Genomic DNA, 22,126 nt, shown 5'->3' with positions numbered 1-22,126 from the left:
TACATTTTATGTAAGAAAAGTCACTATGAAAAATGGTGTGCACAGCTCTGGTAAATTAAAAACTATGAGTCACTAATCTACTACTGGGCGTGTGTGTAAAGGAAGTGCCTGTCAAACAAGCAGCTGGACTGTGTGCTCACTGCAGTTTTATTAACAAAAACAAGACACAAAACCAACGTAAGGTCCACCAAGGGATGAATATGTGGCGTAGGCACACAATGAAGTCAGGTCCATACAGGAGATACCATCATTTTAACAAGGGTGAACTGACAGATGACAGGCAAAGACAGACCGGCACAGGACGACCAATGCTGCATGATTTCACTTCTGTGTGGAACGGAAGAATGCCGGACGCAGACAAAAAGCACAGATGGTGAGTGCTGGGGCTGAAGAGGCAGAGTCGGCAGAGGAAAGGAAGATGCTGGGGAGATGTTGGTCAGGACACAAAATTTCAGGTAGGTAAAATAAATTCAAGTGTTCTCTTGTACAACCACAATAACTACAAAAATTCCAATATATCGTGCACTTGAAGAAATAGAAAATAAGGCCATTAATGTTATGACTTCTGCGCCTTGGAATGGTACACAAGAAAAAATGACTGTCTGTTGAGAGGATGTGGTGGAAGAATGGGGAAATGTGCAGGTGGGAGGCAAGGTTAACACTTAAGTTTCATGTTTCTTTTTGCTGAGTTGTGCATATTGTATATATTGTCAAACATTATGAAGTCACTCAACAAAATATATAAAACCTAGAATGAGTCAGAAGTTTCTGTTTTATTCCAAGACAGTCTTTTGGAACTTGAATCACACTGTCAAAATTATTCTTCCTATTAAAAAACTTCTGTGCTTTATTTTATGAAACAATGCAGAAAGCTAAGCTGTCAGGAACCTACACAACCTCTGAGTAAGACTTATTATCAATTATAAGGTGCAATATTCAGTCTCTCTACAGCAATCTGGATGCTTCCGACTTCTAGCTCAAACACCCAGTATGCTGCAAGCTCCTCTTGAGGTAGACATGGCATCCTCCAGTCTGCTCCCTGCACCCACCCAAGAGTCATTTCTTCACTGCAGCAATGAAAACCTTCCTACATGTTAATTACCTGTTCCATATGTCTAGTTCCAAAAAAGAAATAACTTATTTTTCAAATGATGAAACCCGATATGGTATATTTTTATATGCAGCACACACAGGCACACAGCTTGTTCAAAAGATGCATAAAGCAAGATATTTTACTTCATGTTTCAAAATGCAGAGAGACTGAGTTGCAGTAAGTCTTAAGACCATAAAAAAATGCTATGGACTGACTACAAGGAGCCATCTGACTTAAGTGCCAATGTGAAGACTATGACCAAGAAGGTGGCAAATGCATTTAGAAAAATCCATCTCCAAATGCTGTAAAATGTGCCCCTAACATTTAGGTTAGAATTCCTATTTTCTCTAGTTGTAGACAGTTTGAAAACAAATTCAAAGTTACTTCAGCATAGAAGAGCTTTCCACTATTTGGTAAATTCAATATTCATAAATTGTGCAGTTACACTGCAAAGTAAATATATAATATACCGAAAATAAATGTATTATGTAAAGAAAACAAGATGAGCTTGACAAGCAGTCACTTTTATATTATCTTTATATCACATCATTTTAATAACTGTAGAGAGTTTTATGTTGACATTTTATTTACTACTTGTCACACGTCACATCATTTGTGGATATAATCCTCAAATGTCTTTGGCTGCTCCAAGTGTGATTCAGATGAAAGCTCTGGTCCTAAGACCTTCGCTCCTGAGTTACAGACATGACTGGATCTCTAGGTTGCAAAGCTTTATAAATATCCTTCTTAAAACAGGGTTATTTAGTGTGGTTTCTTTTTCTTTATATATACAGTGAGTGTTTTTGATACAAAAAATATATTCCACATAATAAAAAAGCATCAAAACAATGATTACATTTTATATAAGTTAAACGACACACTTTTCTTTCTCCTATTTGAATTAAACAGGAAAGCTCTATCACAACCTTTAACTTTATGTTAAATATCCCATTATAAAAATAACTGCCATAGAAAGAATTAAAAATATGCAAAAGTAACAAGTTTGTTAAAATTTATACTTCATACATTGGGGCCAATCAAGAAATACTCAAGGATTAACATGAAATAATAGAAACCTGTTTGAGGCTTCAGTTGTTGCTACACAATGACTACCTCATGGGTCATCTGGCCTGCTGTCCTCTGAAGAGTGTCAAATACAGTGGTGTGATTTTGTAAAGAAGGAGAAAGCGAAAGCACTGTGATACAAAAATATTATCTATGTATATTAGCAAAGATTTATAAAACACATTTCAAATCATATGTTGCTATGGAAACAACTGACTTAAATAGAGAAGCACAAAGTCCTGAAGCACCCACAATTATTTTAATCAGGAAAAATTATATATATATAATTTATGTGTGTATGTATATATATAATAATTTGGGAAGAAATAAAGGCAAAATTCTAGTTTAATCAGTTTATCTAACCATTCCATTTATACAAATAAGTTATCGGTTTTATTCAAAGAACTAGAAGTCTAGAGTCTTACTGGTCTTCACTACTGAAATACATTTAAAGACTCCAAACCATGTTCTCACTAGTGTACACACAAACCAGGTGTCCCTTCACAAATCATCCTTGGCAGAAAGAGGTATAACTAAGTGCAGATACTTTGGCTTAACATTTAAGTCACACAGTAAATACTATAAATTTTAAGTCAGAAGATCTATTTTTCTTCTTAGTTCTTAATTTAAACATAAAGCTATAAAAATGATGGATTCCTTAAATTTTTAGACATTTAAATATTGTGCTAATGATTTTGAAAAATCATTCCTGCCTAAAAAGCAAAATTATATATTTCAATCATCAAACATTTAGTGTTTGTAGCATTTAGTTTTAGTGCTGGGATTCATTTTAACAGGTCAGTTCGCAACACATAACACAGCACATCTTTCACTCGACAAGGTTCTCTAAAATGAAAAATGCCAGCTCTATCTCTACGGGCACACTAGAGTTGGAGGTCCCACCGTGGATCACAGGTATCAGTGCACTATCGAGCTCGTTCAGGTAGTGCTGAGGCAGAAGCTGGCCTTCACAGCCTGCCTGAAATTCAACCTGGAAAAAAGAAATCTTGATAAGGTAATCCTAGAAAATTAGCCCTCTTGTGTTGCTCAGTAGATGAATATACAGAATATTTGAGCATTCAGCTTAATGATGTTAATAAAATAATGTTAGTTTCAAAAGTATATTCTCCCATTTCTTTCATCTCTTTACTAAATAAATAACATGTATTAAATATTGTCACTGCTTTATACTTTAGATTCTTTCAATTGAATAAATAAGTAAAAAAAGTATGAAGCTTTTTTAATAATTAGCAATGTAACTTAAATTAAAAATTAACTGAAAAATCAATTTACCATGTTTCAAGCTGTTGTAATACTATGTTTTGTGTGAGATGTATGTGCACTGTGTCTGTGCGTACATGGGTGTGTACGCAGCTGTGCAGCTGCATTCATCTGTGTGTGTACAAGTCAAGTTCAGAGGTTGACTTGGGTATCTTCCACGACGGCTCTCCCCTTACTTATGCAGGGTCTCTCATTGTCTCAGCTAGACTGACTGAACAGCAAGCCCCAGGATCTTCTTGTTTCTGTCCCCATAGCACTAGGGTTATAGGCCTGTGCCATCAGACCCAGCTTTGATGCAGGTGCTGGGGGTCCAAACTCAGGTTGTCATGTTTGTACGGCATGTACTTTACCCATTGAGTCATCTCTCAGGCCCTGCAATATGACTTAAGATTTAATATTATTGATGAAATTTTTGTTATTTATATATATATATTTTTTTTTTTTAAATTTTTTTTTTATTTTTGAGACAGGGTTTCTCTGTAGCTTTTGGTTCCTGTCCTGGAACTAGCTCTTGTAGACCAGGTTGGCCTCGAACTCACAGAGATCCGCCTGCCTCTGCCTCCCGAGTGCTGGGATTAAAGGTGTGAGCCACCACCGCCTGGCTTGTTTTATATATTTAACTATAAAAGAAAACAGTGCTTGTTCACCCAGTACTCATCAGGAGCTTCCTTGAAAAGGGATCTTCCTATAAAGTAATGAAAACAAAACTACCCTTCCCACTAGGAAGCATGAGAAACACATCTTGCTGGAGAAGCAAACTAACCTATGAATGCTGTTTAGAAAGCCAGATTCTAGTGAAGAATCTGCCTTGAAATACTCTACTGAATGTTTTGGCAAGAGTTACAAAATAAATATACCCAACAGATATACACTAGTCACTCTGGGAAAACAAATGGCTTTTCCCATGTAAGAAGAGCACTAGTCACTGTCAGTAAAGATGTACACAGAGGCAACTCCGGGTCATACTGCACCTATCAAACTGTCAAAGTTCAAATGTCCAACTGGGCTTGAGGTACGGCAGACTAGCAGAGCACTTGCCTAGCATGTACAGCCTGGATTTGATCACACACTAAGTACAACGGTGTGAATAATAAACTGTCTCAGAATTGGCAGACAGTAGCGAGGCCTGGTGGAAACAGGCCTGTAATCCAGCTACTCGCGGAGACAAGAGGATCATAAGGGCTACAGGGTGAGGTCAAGGTCAGACTCTGCCTTCAAATAGAAAATGATGGGCTAGAAAAAGACAGCTCTAAGACGGAATATCTGCCTTGCATATATGGGACCTGGGTTCACCTTCTCAGTGCATATTTGGGGCAATATGTTGATATCATTGAATGTGTGCTTGGATATAGCCACTACATCTAGGAACTCATTTTAGATATATTTATGCAAATACAAAATACTGTCAAACTAAATTTCTATCAAAATATACCAAATAATATCTAATTAATCGTCATCCACTTATCTAATCAAATATGACTAATATACAACAATTAAAAAGAATATGTACTAGGGCTAAAGAGATGACTTAGTGGTTAAGAGCACTGGCTGCTCTTCCAGGGATCCTGAGTTCAATTCCTAGCAACCACATGGTGGCTCACAACCATCTCTACTGGGATCTGACGCCCTCTTCTGTCATAAAGACATAAATGTAGATAGAGCACTCATATGCAAAATAAAATAAGTCTTAAAAAGAATATGTACTAATATATAACAATCTCTATTAAAAAAGCATGTCAAAACATTTTGAAGAGGAGTGATTTTTTAAATTTTTGAGTCATGTAAATCTAATTAGACGAAATTTCAAAGCCTATCACATGGGACAATTAGAGATCAGCAGACTCTGGTCTGCAGGCCAGCATGTTCGCTGGATCAGAGCCACCCTCATTCAGTCACACTCGCAGCTTCGCACTGTGACAGGTGAAGTGTGGGAGGAACCCTACAGACTGCAGTGCCCAAAGCAGCCACCCTCTGACCTTTTACACAGAAGCCTGACTTCAGCTAGAGCTTATCAGAGGTGCTGCAGGTGAGGTGTGCAGCAGTTTCTGGCTCAGGGCTGGGAGGCGAGCTCAGTGGTAGAATGCTTGTCTAGTGGTGAGGCCTTGGGCTCCATTACCAGCACTAAAAACCAACAACAACAGCAACAAAAAAGTAACAACAAAAACAGAAGATTTTCTCAAAGGGCTAGATAAAAATCTTGGTATTTTAAGTATAAATTCTATCAATTTCAGGAGCAGCAAGTTGGCTCAAGGTGAGTAGAAGTGCTTGTGGACAAGCCTGAAATCTGAGCTTAGTCCCAAGGCCTCACATGCTAGGAGAGAGAACTGACTCCCAGGAGTTCCTTTTTTTTTTTTTTTTTTTTTTTTTTTTTCTTTTTTTTTTTGGTTTTTCGAGACAGGGTTTCTCTGTGGTTTTGGAGCCTGTCCTGGAACTGGCTCTTGTAGACCAGGCTGGCCTCGAACTCACAGAGATCCGCCTGCCTCTGCCTCCCGAGTGCTGGGATTAAAGGCGTGCGCCACCACCGCCCGGCCCAGGAGTTCTTTTTAACTTCTACATATGCACCCTGGCACACATGCCCCAAATATAGATATCTTTATATTCAGATAAATTCCAAAAGTATATCACAAAGATGTGTCTCACCATGTCAGTGTCGACGGAAACTCGGAGTCCAATTTTGTTCATCCTCTTACTCTTCAGCGTCCTCAGGTGAGGGCACAGGGTGGCACTACAAGCTGTGGCTATTTCTTTTGCAAACTGATAACTAGTTGATAAAACAGATATATCTTGGTTCTTTAGGAAGTAGAACACCTGAAAAATAAATTAAATTAAAAAGAAATCATGATTATGATTACAAAGGCAACAATTACTGCTTTCAAATCAACTTTAATAAAATTCCAACATTAGATCTTTGAAATCACTGGCGGAGAGCATTCTGTATCGATAGCCTAACCAAAGATCAGATTATGGGAATGGCTCAGCTATTTTTGCACTAAGTCGACTTGTATCAGTGAATTCCTTGTTAACTCAGTTCAGAGCCCATACTACAGAACCATCTGTATGGAATTAGCTCAGACAAAGAACAGTGCTCTGTGGTTGCTACATCCTCTACAATCTACTCATCTGCACAAGTGAGACCACCAAGATGACAGAGAACTTCCTGACTGACTGAAAAGAGGACATGGACTGCTGGGCTGGGACGCTGTGGCTCTGTAGCTTCACAGTTTCTTATTTTTAAAAGCGTAGATGTGCAAAATGGTTTTCACATGGGTGATGATTATAAGCTGGTGTTAATAAACTCTTTTATTGTAACATAAAATATAGTAAAATAATAGCATAAAAGGGTAATCTTTCAAAATGTAACTATTAGCTGTCAGGAAGTACTATCAAGATGAGGGCTTAAAATAAGTATATGCAAATTCAAATCTGGGGTGTGAGAGATTCTGAATGGGAATCTGTTTCAGTGTGGAAAGTGGAAGGCATAGTAAGTATACCTAAATATTCATAAGCTAAGTATGTAGTATTACCAAGTACACACACACAAAGACTATCCAAACACAGCATGTTAAGGAAAAAGACCTTTCTCCATACCTCGGTGCACTTCAAGGTCTGCTCTTCAGTTTCAAAGTCTGCTTCCAGTTTTATTTTTTCACTTGGAAATTCTTCTAATGATATTCCATCTACTGAACTGATAACACTATGCAATAAAGTAGAATACAATACGTTAGTATCACAGTGCTTTCTATGATTACTGAATTTGGAAAATGAGATGAGAAAACTCAAAGTTTTACATTTAAAGCAGCAACAAATATCATTTGTATATAAATAATCATTTATCACGATTCCTTCATTGTGCAACAAACTTTTGTTTAATAAATTATATCTCCTTTTTCATATATTCAATTTAGACACATGTTTCAAATACTTTAGTTTCTTAACAGAAAAGTTTATCACAAATTAAAAGAACCATTTTCTGGGGTTGGGGATGTAACTCACTTGATGGAAAGCCTGCCTTGCCTACAGGCGGCTCTGAGTCTGATCCCTAGCACTACACAGGCCTTTAACCCTAGCACTCAGGAAGCCAAAACAGGAGGATTTCAAGTCTAAAGCCATCCTGGGTCACATACTAAGTTCAAGTCCAGCCTGGTCTATATGGCAAGACCTTATTTCAAAAGTCTATTTTGGAATCCTTTCCTTTCTTTCTTCTAGACTGCTTAACCCATCCCCAGAAAAGAGAGGGGATGGACAAGTGACAAGTATGGCTAGCAGTGGTAACTGGTGGGGCCTCTAACATATACATCATTAAGTTTAGCTTATACTAACAGGGAATTAATAGAATTCAATAATCAAGAGGAAACCCTTATTTACTTAACAAAAATGTATACCAAAAATCAGAAAAGGCATTTTGCCCTTCCTTCCTTCCTTCCTTCCTTCCTTCCTTCCTTCCTTCCTTCCTTCCTTCCTTCCTTCCTTCCTTCCTTCCTTCCCAGCTGACTATTCATTATAGCTTCTTGCTCAAGGAAAACTTACAGTCTGGTTAGTTATATGTTTGAGAAAAATACTGTATTAATTAGGATAGAAACATTTAAATTAATGGCATAATTCTATATTCATTCAAAAATATTTCATTGTATTAAAGAGATGTTTTATACTCCCACTCCCCACCATCAAATCAAATGCATTTTAGTAACAAGAAATACCTACCCTTTATTCTTCTTTTCTTCTGAGTCCACCCAGCAGATGTCCACATACTCTCTCAGGTCTACTGCATCAGCTTTCCCACAAGGGATTTTAAAGTCCTTTTGCTCTCGTAAAGCCAGCCGTAAGCCATCCATGGTCTCTGGAGTTATTTGTACCATTAACCCATCTAGAAATCAGAGTTATACTTCATATTGAGTTTGCCAAATTTCAGTATGTGTGCCAAGTAACAGAATTTATTATTAAAGATACAAGTTTTAAATATTCTCCTGTTAATCATTTAAATGTTTAGTTTTCACTAGGAAAATTAAACCATTTTGTGTAATTAAGAATTACTTTTAAAGTTATGTAAAGACAATAAATTATGCTTCTTATAGCACAACAAAAGTATCATGCACCATAGTTAAATAGGATTCATCCTAGGATGGAAAGATGATTTGACATACGCAAATCAATAAACATCATGCCAACTGAAGTACAAAAATTATGCATCAATCATCTTGCAGAAGAAAACACTGGAAAAATTCAACAACTGTTCATGAAAAAACCTCAATAAATTAAGTTTAGAAGGAACATGCCTTAAAATAAAAAAGGCAATATAGGACAAACCCATGGCTAATATCACAATAAAAGGGGAAAAGCTGAGACCATTGCCTTTAAGACCAGGAACAAGACAAGGAACAAGCCTATTCTGAACACACTACTATAGCTCCCCAGACGCTGATCCGGACAGAAGCAAGAACGCGCATTCAAGCAGGGAAAAGGGAAGTAAAACTGCTCTTGTTTACAATTATATGAGTCTGGCAGAAATTGGTTAAAACTGAATATAAATCAAGACATAAAATAAGGAACAGGCTTATGTAGGTAACAAACATGCTTACAAAGAAATCAAGACAGCAATCTCTCTCATAACAACAACAAAAAGGAGTAAACTTAATGGAGGAAACCAGATGATTTCTACAGTGAACATGACAAAACCTCAATGAACGACTTGTGGACACACGCCATGTTCATGAATTAGAAGGACTAATATGGTCAAAACATTGATGCTATCCAGAACAATTACAAATTTAAAATAGGCTCAATCTAGATAACAAGGGCATTCTTCACAAAGGGAAACAAACAAATTCCCAATTCTAAAACTCTCAGGAAAGCACAAAACATCACCCCAGAGGAGGGAGGCTGAGGCATCTTACTACCTACACACTATAAAGCTATAGTAATTTGAACAGCACAATATGAACATTAACCACCACCACCACACACACACACACACACACACACACACACACACACACACACACCACAACCAAGAGCAGAAGAGAAAACCCAAAAATAAATTCACCCATTTAGGCTGCTTGATTTTCAACAAAGGGGTCAAAACATTAACTGTAGAAAAAAAAAGTCTCAATAACTGGTACTAGAAAATGATTATCCAGTCAGTACAAAGAAGAATGAACATTACATCCCTATCACCATGAACAAAATCTCCTCAAAATGAAACAAAGGCAAAATGCGTGACCTGAAAATATGGGCTGCAGAGATAGATGGCTGAGGTTAAGAGCACTTACTGTCCCTCCAGAGGTCCCGAGTTCAATTCCCAGCAACCACATGGTGGCTCACAACCATCTGTAATAAGATCTGATGCCCTCTTCTGGTCTGCAGGCAAACATGCAGGCAGAACACTATACATAATTAATAATTACTCTTAAAAAAAGACCTGAAAATACAAGCCTACGAAGAAAAAAACGCAGGAAAAGTATTTAAAATGTATGTATGGGCAGATCTTTCTCTCTTTTTGCATTTCTTATAAGAAATGAAAGCACAGATGGGTGTGGCCACTTATGCCTGTAATCCTAGGGGCAGAAAGGGAAAATAAATGTAAAAAGATGAACCCAAAGCATCTTTGGTTCAAAATGTACATCAAATTAAGCCTCTCCTATATCTCAAAGGAAAGAAGAGTGCAGACTGAAACATGAAGAACAGGAGAAAACATTTGTAAATAAATATTTTCCGACAAGGAGCAGATGGGAACTGAGAAATCTCAACAGTTTGAGACTGGGTTAGTTTGTTTAAAAACAAAAGCGAAAACAGTAACAACAACAAATCCAGCCCCTGATTATGGAAGCAATTAATCCCAGCATTCCGGAGGAAATATGGGGGGAATAACAAGTTTTAGGCTAGCCTGGACTACAGACTGAGATTTTGTCTCACAAAATCAAAATCTGGCTAATAAATTCACAGAAGTTCTCAAGACATTTCTTTAAAGAGGTTTTACAAATGTCCAAGAAACAGAATCACTACAGTGAAATGCAAATCTAAACCACCATATTTTTCTCATTCTAGTCAGAATGGCTGTAATAATAAAAAACACAGGGACCAGAGAGACATTTAGAGTACTGGCTGGTCTTCCAGAAGACCCAGGCTCAAATCCCAGCACCCACACGGCTGTTCACAACCCTCTGTAACTCCAGTTCCAGGGGACCCTATACCCTCTCTGGCCTCCATGGACATGCATGTCTGTGGTGGACAGACACTTGCAGGCAAAACATCGATATATATAAAAGTAAATAAATCTTAACTATATATTAAAATAAATGATATTAAGGAGGCAGAGAAATGGGAATTTGTCCTTTACTTATGTAACCATTCTATTTATTTATTCACTTACTCATTTACGTTGTGATGCTGGGAATGGGCCAGGGCTTCAGCACAAGCAAGCCAGTGCTCTAGCACTGAGCTACATTCCCAACCAGACAAAGGGAGACCTCTACACTGCTGACAGGAAAATAACTAGTGCAGTCATGATGGAAAACAGTACAGGAGTTCCTCAGTAAGCCAAAATTACGACTACTTTATGACCCAACTATTCACCTACTGGTTGTACCTCAAATGAAATTAAATAATTAATCAGAGATAAGCTAGGTATGACAGTTAAGGTCTGTGACCCAAGCACTCAGGAAGCACAGGCAGGAGAGTCGAGAATTTAAACTCAGCTAGAGCTACACAGTGAGCCCAAGGTAGCCTAAGATAGTAAGAATGTCCTCTGATGTTCCCCACCAAAAGAAATAATAAAAATAAAGAAAAAAGAGAGACTTCCACATCCTCCTATTGTAGCACTATTGCTAACAGCCACAATATTAAATCAAGAGGTGTTTATCAACAGAGGAATGAATTAAAATGTGGCATAAAGACATAATGGAATATTACTCAGCCAGATGAAAAACTGAAATCCTGTCTTTTACAGCAACATGGATGGAACTGGAGGTCAGACATTAGATTACGTGCACAATCACAGAAAGTCGAACACCACTTTGTTTCAGTCACATAAAAAAATAAAATAGTGGCTCCTGCAAGTTAGGGAGCATAAATGTAGGACAGAAAAAGAGACTGTATGATGGTTTCCATAACGCAGCTACATATCAAGAACGCTGCAAATTAAGAAAGGCAACTAAAACAATTTACGCTTTATAAAGAACATGCAGAGGAATTTGGAATTTGTCAACACAAAGAAATAACAAGGGTTTAAACAGAGGGAAATGGTAACTACCCTGATTTGTTCACTATACATTCTAAACAATTATTATTTGCTAAACACGAAGAAGGGGGAATCTATAATATACAACATAAAAACTACAAAGCAGTTTAAAATAAGACAACCAATAGAAAATAGGCAAAGGCTGTAAATGAGTATCTCACAAATAAAATAACGTGTTCTATGAATATGAAATAGGACATTCTATTCACTAATAAATAAGAAACAACTGAATGACCATATTCAGAAACAACTGAAAGATTAACAAAGATAAGTAGACTAATAACACCATGTGTGAAGAATATGTAGACTAGAGAGGAACTTAACAGCCTAATGGTAATAAGGATTGGTACAATCACTTTGCAAAACAATTTGGAAATATTCTGGCAAATATACATTTACCAATCTAATTGATTAAGGAATTCCAATCTTAGATACATATTAGCACTACTGGTTGTCATAATAGAAATAAGAATCTAGAAGTTCATAAATTATTACATATTCACAAAGTATTTAATAGCACTGAAGCTGAGCAAATTATAGTTGTCAATATGCATAAACCAGAAACAAACAGTGTGCATATGTATATATTATTCTTTTGCTTTATTTTCAAGACAGAGTTTCTCTGTAGCTTTGGAACCTGTCCTGAAACAAGTTCTTTAGACCAGGTTGGCCTCGAACTCAAAGAGATCCACCTGCCTCTGCCTCTGCCTCTGCCTCCTGAGTGCTAGGATTAAAGGTGTGCACCCCCACCGCCTAGCTGTAACTCTATTCTTAACAGCATAACTACGTAATATATTGTGTAACTATACTCTAAGACAATAATACTCACAGCAGTCAGTCTAGTAGCTAACTCTTGAGGAGAGGAGAAAGAAGAGAATACTGTCATGCTCTAGTACTTGGCTGGGGATTATTTTATTTAAGTTTGAGATACTGACTGTTCTTAATAACTTACACTATTTTTTTGTAAAAATAAAATATATTCTTTGGTTGTTTCGTTTTTTTGGTTGGTTGGTTTCTGTTTTGATTTTTTGAGATCTCACTATGTAGACCATGCTGCCCTCTAACTCTGAAATCCACCCACCTTTGCCTCCCAGGTGCAATATTTTGAAAATATATTTCTTAAAGGCAAAGGAAAAATAACTTTACATTAAAACAATCAAAGATAAAGTCATACCTTCAACTATGCTGGACTTGGCAAGAAATCCCGAAGATGTTTTCAGAGCACCGTTGAATACCACGAAACTTGCTCCTGTCACTGATAATGTATAATAAATTATATTTTAATCTGTTTATCTTATGCTATATTTATTACTCAAAATGTTGAGGTTGCACATTTTAAGTATTCAATAAATTTTATGCTCATAACACATCAGAAATATGATAAAAAACAAGATTAAAATATTGTATAAAATAGTATTTATAACTAATGATGTTTGTGCTTTTGTTAATGAGGATGCCATGAATCAAACTCACTGAAGGTGAACACACAGTGTGAAAGTCTCTGTGGAACCCCCACTTGACAAAGTTAAACCGAATGTAACCTTAGGGGCTGGGGGGAGTGTGAAGTGTTTTCCCATACAAATATCAGCGCCAACGCTAAGATCCCTGGGGCACATGTAAATCCGGGGTGTGAGTGTGGTGGCCTTCCTGGATGCCAGTCTGTGCAGGCATGAAGAGGTGGACTCTTCAGATCAAGCTGGCTGGCAAGACTAGCCATATCAACGAGCTCTGAGTTTTACTGAGAGACCCTGCCTCAAAGAGTAGTGGAACAGCAATGAAGCATGATTCCCAAAATCAAACTCAGGTCTCCACAAGCACAGCTACACATGTGCACCTCAAGACATGTAAAAACATATATGCACATAAACATCAACATGAGAAGAAAAAAGAAAAAACAAATACAACCTTTGACACTAATTTCACTTCTAGGAATAGAAACATGTATGTATATAAGGTTATTCATAATAGCATTTTTACAAATATCTGAGGAATAGAAGTCATTTATGACAATAGACAGTTAAATGATGAACAATTATAAAATTCTTTACTAATATAGAATAATCTCCAAAGAGTGTTAAAAACAAGGTGCACAATGAAACATGTTACAAGCTGGATCTGAAAAAGTGGGAGAAAGACAAGTCCTGAGTATATGCATACCCATTCACTTGCTTGATTACATACATTAAAACTAGTCTCTGGAGAGATACACAAGAAAGTAAACTGGTTTGTTGCTCTGTAAGAGGATGGCTAGATGGTTAAGAATACCTTTCACCACAATATGAGTACAAATAGTCTGAATCTTACCATATATATATGTCCCAATTAACAAATAAATACTTAAAAAAATACTTAAAACTCCATAATTTTTAGGGATCATGAAGATAGTTTACTCAGTGAAGTTCTTGCTGTATAGGAATGGGAACATGAGTTCAGGTTCCGCTGCCTTCAGGTAAAAGATGGGAATGTGGTGGCTGCGACAGTAATCCCAGCATTGTGGAAGTGGAGAAGGGATGATCCTGGGGCCTTGCTGCTCAGTAAGTGTTGTGAGATATTTGTACACTGTGTGAAGGTGCATTGCTGTGACTGATATAATAAAAAGCTGAACGTCCAACAGCTAGGCAGGAGGTAAAGGCAAGATTTCTGGGGAGAAGAGGAGGAAGGGAAGGAATCTAGGCACACAAAGGATGCCAGGAGACACGAGAGGAAACATGCAAGACGGAAGAGAGGCAGCCTACGAGAAACTAATGCTATATGTGATATCCAACATAAAGGTTTGAATATCCAAACATAGGGCCTGAGGAAGCTAAGAAAAGTTCTAAACAAGGAGTTGATGTGACTTGCTGGTCCACAGTCTCTTAGGTGGACTGATGCTTGAGCCAGCTGCCATTGCCATGTGCTAAACGGACTGTGCTGAGGACAGAAGGACTGCAAGACAGGTGATGGATACGCGGATCCCTCTGCTTGGGAACAGCTCTGAGATCAGATGAGGCGTGACTCATTATTACATGCCATCCTCTCACATGGCATGGATAGAGATTTATATTTCAGTTTGGTTAGGTAGCACAAACGGACTTATAAAGCTAGCAGATGCCTTTTACCTGCTCAAACACAAAACAAAATATCATCTTCAGTTGACTTGGACACACCACACATCCAATACCCGAGTTAATACTGACATGTTAACTTTAAAAGCTGGCGTGTTTTCAGAAAAAAAGGACTAGACACCAATAAAGTACCCTAAGGGATCCAGGCTCTCCAAGTGTCTCTGCTGCAGTTTCCTCAAAATTCTGCATCCAGAACAACTTCAAAGATGCTAGCTGAGATGGCCGGTCCAGTTTCACATACTACTCCAGCCAAGACTTCAGATAAGCTCTACACTTTCCCATCACACAGAGAATAAACAAACAAACAAACAAAAATACAGCTAGCTCTCCCAAGACATGACCATTATCCCAGTTATCTTAGGGTTCCCTAAAGATGTCATCACCTCCAAACAACAAGAAGCAGCTTATAGAATACAACACCCATAGAGGTAGGGTGAGTGGGTTTTGGTCACTCAGTGAGTTATAGATTTTTGTCATTGTTTAGGAGGGTTGGTTACAAGTTGTTACTGGTTATAGGAAGGGAAAAAAAGATGATATAGGAATGATAGGATAAAAGGGTAGATTATTGACTCTACTTTTAAACTAAAAAAAAAACAACTACTAGTCTTAAATATTTTACATTGGTATAGATTTTTGTATACTGATACAAATTTAAGGTTATTTTTGTTATACTGTATATATGTTCTACTTTTGTTTAAAGTGTTTATTATACCTAAACAGCTCATTTCAAGGTATAATGTAAAGTTCTAGTCCTTAGAGGCTATTATTACAAACTGTTTAGGATAATTATGAAATGTAGTTTAGTAGTTAATTCATGTAACAATCAAACTTGTAGTCATGTTAGGTATGTTTTCAAGATCAAACTGAGATATATTTTAAATAGATGGATGATCTTCAAACATGTCAAAGACCTACAGAATATGGCATTTAAAATGTTTTAATAACATAAGGCTTTTCATGACAGTGAGATGTGTCTGCTCATGGCATCACCAATCTACTTCAAAAAAGATGATGGGCATTGAAGAACTTCCAGTATGGAGTTTGCTTTCTTTATGTCAAAAGCTAGTCATCTGGGCAAGAAACTGCCCTTAGCTCGACTGCTGACAGCATATTGTCCAAACTGGACAAGCAGAACACACAAAAAAAGTAAGTGTCAAACTTTGTTAAGACAAGATAGGACAGTCTTTTAAAATTCCTGCTTCACAGAAAAACCTGTCAGATATTCTACTCATGCACGCAAAAGACAGATGTCCCGCAGTGACAGAGGACTCTTGGGTGACTGTCCAGGTAGCCAGTTGTCTCTGTCATTTCTATAGTTTTAGAAGTTGTTTGCTCTGCTCTTCCAGTTTAATCAGGTAATATTATATGCTCCTCAGATCTTTAATGGGGTTAAAGACTAGATAATTATAGTTACAGTTTTCCTTGATAACAAATTCAAAAAAGAAATTCACATGAGAGATGTGAGGTTTATTAACCCTTTAAGACATAAAAACTTAAGTTGTTTATCTAAGAAGACATTTTAGGATCTAAAATGATATTTTTATGATGGTAACACAAGTTATAATAAAAGAGGTTTAGGTATAAAACTATGGACTCACCAATATAGGACAGATAATAAAGTACTTTCTCCAAAATTGCCAAATACAAATGGACAGGACATTGTGAATGTAATTCTTACCTGATAATTGTTCTTACAATATATAGTTTTACTATGTTAAACTCTATTATATAGAATTAAAACCTTTCCTTTTTATTTAAACAAAAGAGGGAAATGTTATGGGATATTTGTACACTGTATGAAGGCGTATTGCTGTGATTGATGTAATAAAAAGCTGGAGAGCCATTAGCTAGGCAGGATGTAGAGGCACGATTTCTGGGGAAAGAAAGGAAGAGAAGGAGAAATCTAGGAGCACAGGAGTACCAGGAGACAAAGAGGAAACAGGAGGTACAAGATGGAAGAGAGGCTGGTGGCTAATGAGAAACCACTGCTATTACAGGTAAATCTAAGTGGCTCAGGCTCAGTGAGACCCTAGCTAGAAAACTAAGGTGGCAAGAGTTGAAAACATCTATGTCAACCTCTGCCCTCCACATGCATACATTCTTAAATTGCAATGACAAAAATGCCAGTTAATGTTAAGTAAAAAAGCAAAGTATAAAAGTATAAACATCAAGTATAAAACCATTCAACCTATGCATTAAGAAATAAAAAAATACAGTAAAATGTCAACGATGGCCTTATTTTGGGCTCTCTCTGTTTGAGTGTGTGTTTTTGCGTGTACATGTGTGTGTGTTATACGTGTGATGCAGATACCCTCAGAGTGCAGAAGACGGCATCACATAACCTGAAGCTGGAGTGATAGGCAGTTACAAGTGGCCTGACATGTGTACTGGTAACCAAACTGGCTCCTCTGCAAGAACAGTACACATTCTTAACTGATGAAGTCCCTTTCCAGCCCTAAAAGATTTATTCATATCTAATCAGGTATATATATGTGTGGCGGGGTATATGTGCACATGAATGTAGTTGCCCACAGAAGGAAAAGAAAGCATCAGATCCCCTGGAGTTGTAGTTACACATGATTATAAGCATGTGGGTGCTGAGAACCAAACTCAGTCCTCTATAAGAGCAATGCACATTCTTAACTACAAGCCCTTTCTCTCGCCCCCACTTTTTTCACTGCTTTTCAGAACATTATCATATGAGTAGTGAAAGCATCAGGCTATTTCAATGCTGCCTTGTGACAGTGTGTTAATCTCACGAACCACTTCACTTCCACTGGATTTCCGTCTGTCACCCTGTCACTGCAAGTCTAGCAATGGCAGCAGTCAGAGCTGACGATGTCACAGAGGCTGCCCAGTCCACCATCTTCATCTGTCCATTATCCTTCACCCTTGCCTACCTTGTACCCTCCTGAGTAACAGGAGCTGAGCAGAGACTGAACAAATGTAGAAACATCCCATTCAAAAAGAAACTATGGAAAATAAGTTTCTCACACTATGAGATACACTAAAGAATAGACTTCCAAATCTTTACATCTAATGTAGCCAGAAATAAAAACAAAATAAAGCAATATTTTCAATCTATTCTTTATAAAACAGAAATTCTAAGCATACCCTCGATCATTAATTCAGGAAATATGTTAAGGTATTTATTTCTTTCTGGAGGGATCTCTTAAGTGGGGTTTCATAAATTACCTTTTCTGGGCTGGCCAGTGGCACTATTGGCCTGAGTTTGATAAACTCCGTCACTCTGCACACACACCAGATGAGAGTCTGCTTCTGTACTAAAACTAGCTCCAATGCTGATGACGTGCTCGTTAGAAGAGTTTATCACCTTCATTACCTGAGGAAAAAACCCACCATATTTGTTAAGAAACATGTTCAACATTTGTATCTAGTCTAGAAGTCATATTATTGATCAGCTTCATAATTACCAAGCTTTGGTCTGAACAACTTCTTGGGAATGTGACAAACAATACAAAAGAAAAATCTCAATTAATAGATAAAACAATAAAGGGTTGAAATAACTGGATCAAGCAAATTCTCTATTAACAAACCAATTCTAAAAATGTAAAAACACTGTTATTATAAAATAAGCACCTTCATTCAAAACAACAACAAAAAGTCTAGTGTCAGGAAATGCGCTCTTCTACTATCTTGAGATATGGACTGAGCAAGCATACTTACATCGCTGTGCTTTTTCCGAGGTATTTTTATACAGCTTTTCCCCACTTCCATATGAATCAACAGCTGATCGACGTTATGCAATGTATACTGGTAATTTCGAAGATCCTACATAGAATGATGACAGCTCCATCAACATTTGCCCATCCACTAGACATTTTCATCCATAACTGTAGTTTAAGCCTTCTGACACAATTCTATCAAAATGCTACCCAGAAACAGTCCCAACTTGAAAAACAAAACACCCACCCATAAAAAAACCACAACTCAAAAGTAATAAAGAATATTCTCAGAAAGAGGGGCTACAGTGTTTGAAGAACATTCTCCTTTTCTTTCACAGTTCTTCCCAACAGCAGAAGTTATTTTTATAAGTGTTCTCAAGGGCTCATATGTTTAAAGGTTTGTTCCTATCTCGTGGTGAGGTCTAGGGCTCTGGAGGCATGCCTCTGCAGAGAATAGTAGGATTTAAGTCCCTTCTGTTTCTTTCTTTGCTGCCCAGGCACTATCAGACGAATGGCTTCCTCCATCAAGTACTCCTCGTGATGCCGCCACATGCCCAAAACAACAGAGCCAAGTGACCCGGGACTAAATCTTCTGAAGTCATAAGAAACAGTAAACTACTCTCTTTACAAAGATTATCTCCCATATTTTGAAAACGTAACAGAAAACTGAGAGCCTTCAAGCTAGAGATGGGAAATTAAAAGTAGGCTTGCTAACTACTTGAGCAAATATAAAATGACAAAGTTCTGGGTAGAAGGAGCCTCAGATGTCACCTTATCCAGGCTTTCCTACTACAAATGGAGACACCAAGGTGATAAACTGTTCACACTCACAATGCTGATTTACTTTTCTAACACTTCCCCTAAAGCTCCATCAATTTCAGAGGTGTGTGGAGACGTTTCCCATTGCCCCCAGTACATAAGAACAACAGCAGAGCTAAGCAAAGAGCACTCAGAGTTAGGGACCCATAGATCATGAGACACTGTATTCTAAAATGAAGCAGAGCTCATTGCTATTATGGGGACTTATTATAGTAAGTCTTCAAATACCAAATGCTCCAAATTAAAATGAACAAATAAAACTAGGTGAAATATACTAAATAAAAGTTTAAAGAAACAGTATTTAAAAACAACACAATAGTTCAGTTACTTACAACAAGTAAGTTCATAATAGTGTGTCCTATTTCTCCAAAAAGAGGCTTCCTGCCTCTGACACTTGTTAGAGGAGCAGGATATGCTGCACATAAAAAAGAATAATTGGTCACTATCAACAATTATTTATTTTTAATTTCAAACAAACAATATATATATAAATACCACTCAGTCAGTTATCAGAGAAAAGTAAAAGATGCCTGTGCATCTGCTAGATGCTACACTTACTGGTAACCTTTCATGGACTGCCTGACTCAAATCCTACAACAAGGGTGTTGACACCTACTTACAGATAAGAAAATTGAGACAAAGAAACATGCTCATTTAACTGTGGAAAAAGATTTGAAAGTATGCTTTTCTGATTCTGAGGCATTTAATGCTTTATTTCCATGAACTTTTCAATGGAAAAAAAGTACAATAATTGCTTTGACCTCTATAAAGTTTTTCTAATTTAATGAGAAATTGAAAAAACTTGGCATTTTGATGTTTTCTTCTGTAGTGTTGGGGACTGAATCCTGAGTCTTATACACACTAGGTCAGCACTACACCACTCAATTATAATCCTGGTGCCCAAATTAGAGACTTTAAAGATATTTACAGTCAATATTATTTTGTGGTAATTCAAAAAATGATCATATATTTTTATAGTTCTTAGGTCATGATGATAAAAGGAACATAAAGAGTAAAAAGATCCAAGGCAGAAGAGGGGAGCAAACAAAGGCCTTGTTGAATGTCTACTCTCTCATTAGGGCGCACACTATAAACACAGAACACTAAGAAGAAGACAACTCGCAGCCAACACAGAAGGACCCTGACGCTGACAAAAGGGGTAGACCTTTTCTATGACGACAAAGAACTGGCACATTTTTAACATTAAGCTCTCAGCTTTTGAGATAAGCAATTTAATATTTCTGATATCTACTATACAAACATTCTTCCTTCAACTTCTAAGAAACACTGCACATCTGGCACTACTTTATAACCTGGAGTCAGAGCACCACATCCTTGCTAGTACAAATATATTTTGTAATCTTAAAAAAAAAAAACCTCGGGGGCTGGAGAGATGGCTCAGCGGTTAAGAGCATTGCCTGCTCTTCCAAAGGTCCTGAGTTCAATTCCCAGCAACCACATGGTGGCTCACAACCATCTGTAAAGAGGTCTGGCGCCCTCTTCTGGCCTGCAGGCATACACGCAGACAGAATATTGTATACATAATAAATAAATAAATATAAAAAAAAAAAACCTCCAAAGTTATTTGGACAATAGAAGGTCTAGACTGGTAAAAACAGGGTTAGTTGTTAAAAGACATGACTAAGAGGAATGCTTGGATTTCACCTTATCTTTTCATCAATGAGGTGCAGCCTGTAATGATTAGAGGCCATTTTACTTGAGACACTGAATAGGTTATGGCTTAGAATGACATGGTATCAGTGTTAGTCTTACGACTAATGTTAAAACAGGTAGTCACTCATTAGAGAAAGCGATTTTCATCCTTAATCTTGGGATTTTAACTTTTGTTACTGAATTTCCCACATATATATTCCATTAAAAATTCCAAGTCAGATGTAAACAGGCATGTCAGTGTCAGTCTACCTAAGGTCCAGTACAACAGAACACATACAGGGCACTGTTGAGGCTAGCTCAACTCCACTGACGACTCTTCCCATCACTATCACACAGCTTTGAGTTTCAACACTGTGATCTTTTGAGAAGTTCCTCATGTTACCACACAATAAACATCACTATAGGGAAACTAGTCTTACCATTTTTAGGTGTTACTGTCCAAGCTACTGGCCAAGCCCACAGACTGATGATTAACTAGTGTATTGCCCTAATCTTCATAAAAGACAGCATTCAGATGCTTTGATCAGCAACAAAACATTGAACTGGATGAAGAAAACGCTGGCTCAGTAAAATGCTGCAAATTCTTGGAATTATACTCAAAACCTGAGATTAAAGCTAACTTTCTTCGTAACAGAATCAAATGCTTAACTCTTAAATAAATAATAAGAAATATCTATCATCAAAGTCAGAATTTAACAGTTTGTCAAACAGAGGATTAAAACAAATTATCTTTCAGAACTGCCCATTCTGAAATAGAAATAACTTTTATTTTTCTGAAAACAAAATTGTCTCCAATATTACTTACTAAATTATTTAAATCACATGCCTCGTAGTTAGTTATGATATGTTATAGATTAACAAAAATTACTTCTTTAGAAAATGCAGAAATAAAGAAACAAAGGAATGTTTAAAGTTTAACATTAGAAACAGTTTGGAAATTACAAAAATAACCACATACAAAAGTCTGTAGTTATTTCAAAAGCAGGCATGTAATACACACAAAAGCATGTATCTAAGTGATATATTCTATAGCACTTTTGAATAATTAGCTAACCATTACGAATATAAAAATCAAGAGAGGAATGTAAAACTTAGGGAAAAGGCAACTACCATCTCTAACCCACTATCTCTAAAACCTTTGACTACATCAGCAAGTATACAACAGTACTCC

At 37.1% G+C, this 22,126-nt stretch overlaps 1 protein-coding gene across 3 annotated transcripts in view; it reads right to left on the bottom strand.

Annotated features, from left to right (window-relative positions):
* Nucleotides 1-191: 191 nt before the first annotated feature.
* Zfyve16 (zinc finger FYVE-type containing 16) overlaps nucleotides 192-22,126 on the bottom strand; it is a 48,377-nt gene continuing 26,442 nt past the window's right edge. For all 3 annotated transcript variants that reach the window (XM_057789565.1, XM_057789566.1, XM_057789567.1), the window contains 8 exons: nucleotides 19,614-19,696; nucleotides 18,464-18,568; nucleotides 17,972-18,119; nucleotides 12,847-12,927; nucleotides 8,141-8,303; nucleotides 7,028-7,133; nucleotides 6,080-6,247; nucleotides 192-3,149 (listed from right to left, as the gene is read on the bottom strand). In XM_057789565.1, coding sequence (XP_057645548.1) covers nucleotides 2,988-3,149; nucleotides 6,080-6,247; nucleotides 7,028-7,133; nucleotides 8,141-8,303; nucleotides 12,847-12,927; nucleotides 17,972-18,119; nucleotides 18,464-18,568; nucleotides 19,614-19,696 — 1,016 coding nt within the window. In that variant the 3' untranslated portion in view covers nucleotides 192-2,987. The remainder of the gene's footprint in view (nucleotides 3,150-6,079; nucleotides 6,248-7,027; nucleotides 7,134-8,140; nucleotides 8,304-12,846; nucleotides 12,928-17,971; nucleotides 18,120-18,463; nucleotides 18,569-19,613; nucleotides 19,697-22,126) is intronic.

The sequence above is a fragment of the Chionomys nivalis genome, chromosome 15, assembly GCF_950005125.1.
Source record: "Chionomys nivalis chromosome 15, mChiNiv1.1, whole genome shotgun sequence".
NCBI classification, from domain to species: Eukaryota; Metazoa; Chordata; class Mammalia; order Rodentia; family Cricetidae; genus Chionomys; species Chionomys nivalis.
Note: the sequence above shows the minus strand (reverse complement) of the source record. Positions and strands in the feature narration are given on the sequence as shown.